Consider the following 9,864-nt stretch of genomic DNA (forward strand, 5'->3'; position numbering starts at 1 on the left):
TGTTAAATAAACAAGACCTCAGTAGGCTGACATGATACAATAACAATGAAAAAAAAAGTAGTCACAAAATGTGAGTTTCTAGCACGACATTCCTCATTTTATTTTCTTCTATATGAATGAAAAGAACACTTCACAGAGCCATGTTCCCTTAATCACAGTGTTCCCTGGCTTTCATAGGATTGCCATAGCCAGAACCACACTATTGCTCTTTCATAATATTTTCTTTTTGTTTCTTTCTTTTGAATTTCTACAGGGCTGCAAAGTATGCCAGGGGAGTATATAGCCCGGGGTGGTCCGATGGGTGTGAGTATGGGACAGCCAAGTTATACCCAACCCCAGATGCCCCCCCATCCTGCTCAGCTGCGTCATGGGCCCCCCATGCATACGTACATTCCTGGACACCCTCACCACCCAACAGTGATGATGCATGGAGGACCGCCCCACCCTGGAATGCCAATGTCAGCATCAAGCCCCACGGTTCTTAATACAGGAGACCCAACAATGAGTGGACAAGTCATGGACATTCATGCTCAGTAGCTTAAGGGAATATGCATTGTCTGCAATGGTGACTGATTTCAAATCATGTTTTTTCTGCAATGACTGTGGAGTTCTATTCTTGGCATCTACTTTGGACCAAGGAGCATCCCTAATTCTTCATAGGGACTCTTAAAAAGCAGGAAATACCAACCGAAGTCAATCTGGGGGACATGCTAAATAACTATATAAGACATTAAGAGAACAAAGAGTGAAATATTGTAAATGCTATTATACTGTTATCCATATTACGTTGTTTCTTATAGATTTTTTAAGAAAAATGTGAAATTTTTCCACACTATGTGTGTTGTTTCCATAGCTCTTCACTTCCTCCAGAAGCCTCCTTACATTAAAAAGCCTTACAGTTATCCTGCAAGGGACAGGAAGGTCTGATTTGCAGGATTTTTAGAGCATTAAAATAACTATCAGGCAGAAGAATCTTTCTTCTCGCCTAGGATTTCAGCCATGCGCGCGCTGTCTCTCTCTCTCTCTCTCTTTCTCTCTCTCTCTCTCTCTCTCTCTTTTTTCCTCTCTCTCCCTCTTTCTAGCCTGGGGCTTGAATTTGCATGTCTAATTCATTTACTCACCATATTTGAATTGGCCTGAACAGATGTAAATCGGGAAGGATGGGAAAAACTGCAGTCATCAACAATGATTAATCAGCTGTTGCAGGCAGTGTCTTAAGGAGACTGGTAGGAGGAAGCATGGAAACCAAAAGGCCGTGTGTTTAGAAGCCTAATTGTCACATCGAGCATCATTGTCCCCATGCAACAACCACCACCTTATACATCACTTCCTGTTTTATGCAGCTCAAAAACATAGACTGAAGATTTATTTTTAATATGTTGACTTTATTTCTGAGCAAAGCATCGGTCATGTGTGTATTTTTCCATAGTCCCACCTTGGAGCATTTATGTAGACATTGTAAATAAATTTTGTGCAAAAAGGACTGGAAAAATGAACTGTATTATTGCAATTTTTTTTGTAAAAGTAGCAGTTTGGTATGAGTTGGCATGCATACAAGATTTACTAAGTGGGATAAGCTAATTATACTTTTTGTTGTGGATAAACAAATGCTTGTTGATAGCCTTTTTCTATCAAGAAACCAAGGAGCTAATTATTAATAACAATCACCGCACACGAGTCTCAGCGTTTCTGACGGAAGCAGTTTGGATTGTACAGTAATGGCAAGTCCGGTTGTAGTTGTTCGAGTGCAGTAATGAAATCTGAATCTAAAATAAAAACAAGATTATTTTTGTCATGCTGACTCCACTGCTTGAAAAATTTGTTTACTGCCCCCCAAATTTGGATGATTAATGCAGTAAATGTAAAAATTAATCTTAGCTCCCTAAGACATATACATATATATATACTTGAAAATTTTAACCACAAAGTAAATTATTTAATACTAGTTACTGATTTCTTGAAGCTGAATTAATGAACTAATATCAGAACATTTAAGGCTAAGGGCTCTAAACTAACTATAGACTCAGATTACATCCGACAGAATTACTTGTCTAATATCAGTGAAATTATTCTTGCACATAATGGCAAACCAAGTACAGAGTTAAGTATTTTGCTGAGGATCTTACCTATGATGAGCAGTGTATGTTTATAAGGAAATTAACTACATGAATTGAAGAGACCAGACTTCAAAATCTAATTTTTACAAATATGCTCTGTGTTCTCATTGGGTAACACTGGTTATTAACTAATTTTCCAGAACAGCTGTACAGAATTTCTGCATGGCAGCCAGCTAAATAGCACAAAATAACATGTTTAAGCTGAAAGCGCTTATAATTTTATTTAAATAAAACTGCTGCTATAAAAGTGCTTCCCAAAGCTAAGGAAAATATACAAATATTTTAATTAAGGCAAATTCATTTTTAAAAATCAACCTTTTAGCAGTGATTGCTTTGTAAACAAAGGATGGGCCGGAGGAGAGCTCCTTAAACTCAAGTCTGACATTCAGGCCCACGTCACTCTATAAACCTGCCCTGAACAATTCTATTTTCGATGTGCGAAGGGAAACCAGCTGTGGGCTGGGTTTACTAGGTGACGTGTGATTGACTGACTCACCTGCGGGAGCAGCAGTGCGCACTCTCACCTTTTGTTTATGGGGCCTTGTTTCTAAACACGTGGACGCGCAGAATGAGGGAGCTAGGCGCAGCCTTCTGCAGCCTCCCGGCTCAGCGCTCTCCACCCCACCCCACCCCACCCCCACCCCACCCCATATATGGGATTGTTTAAATATCCCTTTGGACCCGGTGGCAATTCTTCCTTTACATAAATAGTCCATATTAGTGAAATACTTCTCTTTTGATAGGTGGTTACTAGCCGTTAACAACCATTTATTTACTTTAAAAATTAATAATAAACTTTATAAACTAACCATCCACTTGCCCCTCCTCCCCAGTACATGCCTGGGTGAGTTGGTTATTTTCAGCCTTTATTCTTGAGGAAGCTCTTGCTGGGTGGGGGAGGGAAAGAAACGGGAGGAGGGAGAGAGAGCGCGAGCAAAAGGACACACGTGAAGAGGAATTAAGGAATATGGAGGCTATGAACAGTCGAGATCATTAGTGCCCCATGAATTAGAAAAAAACTAAACACACTATGTTCTTTCCTTGAGTCTCTCCCCCCCCCCCCCGCCGTGTGATGGTTTTGTGACAGCCTTGCTCTCCGCAGGTCCTTTTTTTGCCTCGACGCCCCCCCCCCCTTCTGTGCCCTTTTAGCTCTTCTTCTGGGACATTTTAGAGCCGGTCCCCAGGTTATTGAGGACACTTATCCGAAAGGGGGAAATAACAGAGGTGCTGAGTGTTTCCGGTGTTTCTTAAAAGGCTAAAACAGAACGCCCTCTTCTAAACAAGGGCACACAATCGTACCTGCTCCTTATTTTTATTTGGGGAGGAGAGCACTGGCGGAACGAGATTACCTTTCGGTATAATTTAAATATTTTTCCAAAAAAATTAAAAATATTTTACCCTATCATATTTAATCAGCTCTAATTATAACACATTCAAAATGAAGAATATGCCTTGACAGTATTTTTATTGTTATTGAACATTGCGTGATGTTCTCCTGCTTTAGAAGCACAGGAAAGAGAAGTAAACGCGCTACAAATGGGGAATTACCCTCGTTTAGCATTAAAATTCATTTAGATAAAATTGCCACAAACATTTAAATGGGAAGATTAGTTCCCCCTCACGCCTTATTGCACTCGCTCAATGGTTCCGTTAAGAACATTTTACACGTTGGAAATTCCGTCTTCTCAGACGGCTTGCTGTTTCCTAGTTACCCACATTCAAAGCAACGGCAGCAGAAGCGGCGGCAGCGGCAGCAGCAGCAGCAGGAAAAAAAAAAAAAGTTTTGGCAACTGGTCTGCAATTCATCCGCTGCCTGCCCCAGCCCCCGCCTGGTCCACAGCAGCCCTCCCCCCACTCATCACCTTTCCCCACATCCACTCTTCTCCTCCCATTCTGTAACTTGCAGAGTCCAATTCTGGAAGAAACAAGTTGCTTTGTTGTTTAGTATTTCTGTATAATGTTAAAAATACGAGGAAATATTAAAAAGCCAGTCTGTCTCCCAGTCTCCCCTCTTCCTCTTCAGCTCTGAATGAAGAGTTTACTTTCAAAGTGCTGAGTTTCTCCCATCTCCTCCTCTGAGCCCACAGGCACGTTTTTGGACTTTCTTTTCTGCCAGGACATTTCCAGGAAATTCACCACTGCTTCTGGCGTGTATTAGAAACGTGTGAAAGTATTAGTTTGAGAAGTCCCTGCGACGTCTAGTTTCTCGCTCTCCTCTCGCTCGCTCCCTCCTCTTCCTCCTTTCTCCCGTTCCGCCCCCTCCCTTTTCCCCCTCCCTCCTCCTCCCAGTGCAGAGCCGCAGGACCGGAGGAACGTCGGCTTCGACTGCCACCTTTTGGGGATTTGGAAAAACGACTCGGTAGGAAACGTAGGGAGGCGGAGGCGCGGAGGGTGGGGGGAAAACCCCTTATTATCCTGTGTCGGAACTGGCTCCCTTAATCTGATGCTTAAATATTTGATGTGGAAAAATTACCCATAAAATTAGTTACTAACAATTTTAAATTGAAATCACTTATCGAATTATAAACGCATTAAAGCTGTATGGATGGTATTAGGAGTTCTCGGGAGGCAGCGGGTGTCTCCTTGCAGTGCGCCCGGTCGGCGAGTTTCGCCCGGGGGAGAGGCCACCCCGCGGGGCCCGAGAAGCGGGTGGGCAGGCCACCGCGGCGCTCCAGGCACCGGGTCCCCACTGGGGATTCGAGTGGGCGGCGAGGTCTGGTCCGAGGCTCCGGCTGGCTGGGCTCGCGGGGGGGCGGTGCGAGGCTGGGACCCTGGCGTGGAGGTGCCTGTCCGGAAACTTCGCAGGGAAGTTGAGAGGTTCGGAAAAGGGAACACACAGCCTTATCCTCCCCCTCCCGCCCTTGTCTCCCACGAGGCGCACAGAATTTGCGCCCGGTGTCGGTTGCTGTGTGCAGCGCCCCCCACCTTCGAAGTCCGCTATTGGGTAGGGTAGTGGGAGAGCAGTAGCCGTTGGCCTCAGGCTAGGCCGAGCCCGCGCCGCGACAAAATCCCGCGGGCCTCCGGCGACAGCTAGGAGGAGTGCTGGGCAGGACGTGGTGCCCTTGTCTCCTGGGGTGCGCGGCGTCCCGGCCTGCGCCCGGGTACCTGGGTGCACAGGTCTCTGCTCGGAGGCCAGAGCGTGTTGGGGGCACTGCTCCAGCACCTCCAATAGCCTCCTACTTCTTCTCCACCACAACAAGAAAGTCAGGTCTAAGGGGGCTGCTGACTTTGCCTCTGGAGACGAAGCGACCACAGATCTGCGCAGAAGATTGTGGAGAGGCACCTCCTGGAAGACTATGGGTCCCTTTCCCTGGGAACCGCTCAGGGGTGCTTTTCGGGGAACTAGAGGCTTCTTGATGAACTCTGTTCCGGAATCTCCCGGTGGCTCTGGGGGCGAGACCCCGAGAGCTTGGGGTCCAAAGGCACTTGGGACCTGGGCAGGGTCCGCCAGGTGGGCCACGACTGTCTGGGGGGCCCAGTAGAGAGCCGTGGGTAGCACCTCGATGCCTTAAGCAGGAGCTCCTAGGAATCACTTATTAAAATCTCTGCAAACTTTCCCCCGCCTTTCGGATCCCAGCAGGCCCTCGGCCCGAGTGAATCTGTCGCGAAGCTCCTGCGTAGGCGCTTGGACGATGGATGGAATGGCGTGGAACTGGGTAGTGGAGTGACTTGCTTGGCCGGGTATTTCCCCTGGTCTCACACGCCTCTCCCGTGTACCCCGCACCCACTTGGCCGTTAGGCGGCCCGCAACACTCAGGGTGGCCAAGTGTAGGGTCCACGGGAGGCTGGTCATTCCAGAGCCCTGGAAAGAGCGGTGAGGGAGAGTAGGGGATCGCCCCCTGAAGGAGGCGGCCGATAGCCGGGCATGGGGGTGGACTCCCTTTTTGGCCCAATCTGCCGGCCAACGCGTCAGTAACGTTCCCTCGCGAAGGCGGAGCTGGAAGGAAGAACAAAACACACTGAGCGATTGGTTTTCCGACATTTGAGCTTTTAAGAGTCTTTGCCTTAAAAACGGTTACCCCCAGGGTCTCAGTGCGGGGGTGGGGGTGGGCATTTAGGGTCTTGGTTCTGGCGGGCCGCGCTCGGGGGTTGCCCTCCGCGCGCTGCCTCCTCCCGCCTAGCACACTCAGCCTACAGCCGGGAAACACTGGCGACGAAGCTCGGGAGAAAAGAGATTTAGTTTTAAGCCAGTCTCCCATCGATCGGGTCGGTAATTCTTACCCCTGCCCACTCGCAGATACACTCACCTCTACCCTAAAGCATTACGTTCATTACTCGAGTAATGATTTTAATCTGCAGGCGGAAAACGAGTCCTGGGACTTCGCCGATTAGGGAAGCAGTGAATAAAATCACCTGCTCACGCACCCGCGCGGCCGGCTCCTCCGGGTGGGGGCCTGCAGCGGCCGGGAACGCTGCGCAGGGGTCCCTCGCTCCACGCCTGGGCGTGCCCGCAGGGTTCAGGAACCCCGTGTCCGCTTTCCTCGGGTTGGCGACCTTGTGGAAGCGTGAAGTTGCGCTCGCTCGCTTTCCTCCTCCCCTCCTTTCTTCTTTTCTTCTGCCCCGCCGCCCCCTTGCCCCCCGCCCGGCACCTCCGTGCTCTCTCCCTCCTCCCTTTCCCAAAAGTGGAGCGCTCCCCTTCTCCGAGCGGCCTCAGGCTCTCTCCCACCCTTCCCCGCAGCCGCAGATCCCGCACTGCCGCCCCAGTGACCCTTCGCCTTTAGCGCCTGCCTACTTCACCCACCATCCTGGACACGGGTGGGTGGGATTGCTCAGCGAGGGCCCTTTAGGAGCCACTTGCTGAGGGCACCCAGGGTCTTTAAACAGCCGGATTCTGGGATCCAGGGGAGATCCCCACACTCGTTGATAATTTTATCTAAAAGAAACCCGGCAAAGCTGCAAACACCCCTCTAAGCCGCCGGTTCCTCACCCCACCCCACCCCCACGCCTGCCTTGGCATCGGGCAACGTCTGGCACAGCGGGGAGGTGGAGGCGAGCCGCACGCCCGCGCCCTTGCTGGCTGACCCACGAGGCGCCAGCCTGTTCTGGAGACTCAGTTTCCACCAGACAGTCGTGAAAGCGGGGGGAAATACAACGCAATGGCCGTGTCAATCCACGTTCCTGCAACCCTTACGCCACCCCAACCTGATTTTCAAGACGTGAATTTTCAGGGAGTCCCAAACTGTGAACAGCTAGCTTTGTGCGTTATCTAAGGGGGTGGGGGTGGGGATGGAAGACGAGGAGACTCCCACCACCCGCTCCAGTCTTTAATGTCTGAAATAACGAAGTGCCTGTGTGGCAGCTGCTGCTAGAGCCAAAACTAACTCTTTGGAAGACGGAAAAGAGTGAGAGGCAAAGAAAGACTGTTCATTTTTTTTCCTTTGGTGCCGTTTGGGATGTCATCTGTTTCCTTGGCGACTGTGTTCAGCCCCCGGAGCCCCTGGGCTCCTGGATTGTTAGGGGGGAAAAAGCATGCTATTTCTGCACCGTCATTTATCACTGTCACCGCATAATGATTCCCCTTGCAGCCCCTTATTGATGTTTGTAATTGCATTATCTCATAAAGGAGGATGATCAATGAAACCGAGCCGTGCATTCTGGGGTCAGAGGAAGCCAAAGTACTGTTTGTTCCCTTTAATACAACAAGTACTCATTATCTTTAGGTCTGCATTCAAAAAATGATCTGATCTGGGGCTGACCCTGTCGGACATCCCAACACTTTTTAAAACGCGGTTTGTGTAACCTTTTGCTTAAATGCTAAATCAAATACCTGTCTTGCATTTCAACGAAACAAGATGCTAAACCGGAATGGGAAAGGCATTTTTCTTTCTTTTTTTCCGGGAGGGGTGCAATCGTCTGAAGATGCACACGATTTTACTCCACAACTGTTTAGTGATGTGTAGAGAAAACAATTTCTAAGACAAGAGATCCAAGTTATCTCATGGATGAAAAAACTGGGGTGAGGGGGTAAAGGTATCTGGGAGCATTTAACAAGGTCGGTACTAAAAGATCAGAATAAAAATCACATCCAGTTTAATTAATAAGAGCTATAAACTGAAATAACTCCCCATGATTCTGCCCTTGCTTCTCCCTTTTACCAAGTCATATCTCTTATGTGTAGATAAATGACTCCTGTGCCTGTTCAATTCTCACAACAACAATAACGAAATCAGTTGCACACTGTATCTAAAACTGTCTACAAACTCTAGAAAATAAAAAGAAGTTCATTTGTCTATGAAAGGCAAGTATTTGGTTGAGCAGAAATGTCCCAGTAACACTGAATGGAGTCCATGCAATCCCATGAAAATCAAGTCATCTTGTTGCACTGAAGTCAATGAAGAAATACAAAGGAGGAAAGGTCCCAGTGTAATTTTAAACTGAATGCATTATTGGGCTGTCAAATCGGAAACGTGACTGTGTGGCTGGAATGGGGGGGGGGCAGACACCAACTCAGCTCACATTTAACTTAAAGGTTTTAGAAAGCAAACAAGCAACCCAGGTGTGGTTATCATTTTAATTTGTGGGAGGAGGAGTAATGGAGACAATTCTAATGAATCATTTCGAAAAAGTAGGGCGGATCCTTCAAAAAACAACATTAAGCAAAGAGCTTATTTTGGACATTTCAAGGCTGTATCACCAAAAAGAAGTTTCCAATCTTCTGAAGATAAATTCTCCCACGTTACTAAGACTACCAAAAAACAAAAGAAGAGAAGAAAAGAAAATGACTACGTCCAGGTGTTTATTTTATAAGTTCTAGAAATAATTCCTAAATTAACAATATAAATCAATATTTTAAATAAAAAGATCTAAATGAAAAGCCTTCACCATATGAGAAAATGAGTAGCTAATAAATTAGAGTGTGTTCCCATATTTGACACCTTGACATAAAACCTTCTATCGAATGGTAACAAAACAAAGGACTAAAATATTCCCGTTTTGAAAAAGAACTTTAATGCTAAAGCTAAGAAAAGTTTTAACTGTGTTGAACCATCATTTAATTTTTCTCTAGTCGGCAGGCTCTTCCAATGGGTATTATCTCCCTAGGAATTCTGTCAAATCAGTTTGCGAGAATGTATGTCTTGTATTATTTAAATATTCTGGCATTTTCATTCTTTGAAAATGCTCGAACTGAAATGTATACAGCCACGCATATATTTAATATAGATGGTACCTTATTAACATGAAATATTAAAGGGAAAATAAAACTTTGGGCTTTGTAGTTGAGATAGAATTTTTTAAGCGTCATACTCTGATTTTCAAAACACAAATAAAACCCCTTGATTTTAACTAATCAACATGTCTTTCTCTTATTTGGTTGACGATCTGGCATCCTGTACATTTTCTATTTTTAATATTTAGTGTTACAGCCCACGGTTAAAATAATGAAAAATTAGTCTCGTTTCAGAAATTATTTATTTATGGAAGGAACATGATTAAAACATAAACACACACACAAACTGCAGCTGCAACAGGAAAAAAACTTGATTTACGGTTATTAAATCTTTGATCGCCATGTTAATGTTTCTTTTTCTACCTTTCATTTGCATTTTAATCTATCGAATCTTTACAATTTTGCTGCCTCCTATTTCAATGATTGATTACAGATCTGAAATAAGAAAAACCAAGCCTAGCTTCTTCTTTTCCTTTCTTTTCTTCTCTTTCTTTTTCCTTCCCCCTCCCCCCAATCTCTTCCCCCTGGATAGATTTCTGAAACTTTCTCTCAATGCCAATGTAGACAGGACAAATTAAT

The 9,864-nt window shown here is 46.1% G+C and overlaps 2 protein-coding genes across 8 annotated transcripts in view; one reads left to right on the forward strand and one right to left on the reverse strand.

Annotated features, from left to right (window-relative positions):
* The window catches only part of MEIS1 (Meis homeobox 1), a 130,173-nt gene extending 128,378 nt beyond the window's left edge, over positions 1–1,795 (forward strand). For 2 of the 3 annotated variants that reach the window (XM_037048061.1, XM_037048062.1), the window contains one exon: positions 254–1,795. In XM_037048061.1, the coding sequence (XP_036903956.1) occupies positions 254–537 (284 nt within the window). In that variant the 3' untranslated portion in view covers positions 538–1,795. The remainder of the gene's footprint in view (positions 1–253) is intronic. The other variant, XM_037048063.1, reaches the window with a different exon arrangement.
* On the reverse strand, positions 1,639–9,086 carry LOC118988452 (uncharacterized). 5 transcript variants are annotated; one of them, XM_037048065.1, is made up of 4 exons: positions 6,859–9,086; positions 6,393–6,611; positions 3,980–6,054; positions 1,639–1,766 (listed from the first exon to the last, which is right to left on the reverse strand). In XM_037048065.1, the coding sequence occupies exons 1-3, from the start codon at positions 6,859–6,861 to the stop codon at positions 5,647–5,649; spliced, it is 630 nt and encodes a 209-aa protein (XP_036903960.1). In that variant the 5' UTR covers positions 6,862–9,086; the 3' UTR covers positions 1,639–1,766; positions 3,980–5,646. The 5 variants fall into 5 exon arrangements, 2 of the variants coding, with proteins under 2 accessions (XP_036903960.1, XP_036903959.1); XM_037048064.1 differs by lacking the exon at positions 1,639–1,766 and adding an exon at positions 3,562–3,821; XR_005066774.1 differs by lacking the exons at positions 1,639–1,766; positions 6,859–9,086 and adding an exon at positions 3,562–3,821 and having other exon boundaries at positions 6,483–6,685.
* Positions 9,087–9,864: the final 778 nt, after the last annotated feature.

Source organism: Sturnira hondurensis, unplaced genomic scaffold, assembly GCF_014824575.4.
Source record: "Sturnira hondurensis isolate 20B ecotype Veracruz unplaced genomic scaffold, ASM1482457v3 Scaffold0006413, whole genome shotgun sequence".
NCBI classification, from domain to species: Eukaryota; Metazoa; Chordata; class Mammalia; order Chiroptera; family Phyllostomidae; genus Sturnira; species Sturnira hondurensis.

Excerpts from the sequence above, each read along its gene's own strand:
- LOC118988452 (XM_037048065.1), bottom strand. Across the intron at positions 6,055-6,392 it reads AGATTAAAATCATTACTCGA|CTCCGCCTTCGCGAGGGAAC; the intron begins GTAATGAACGTA and ends TCTTCCTTCCAG.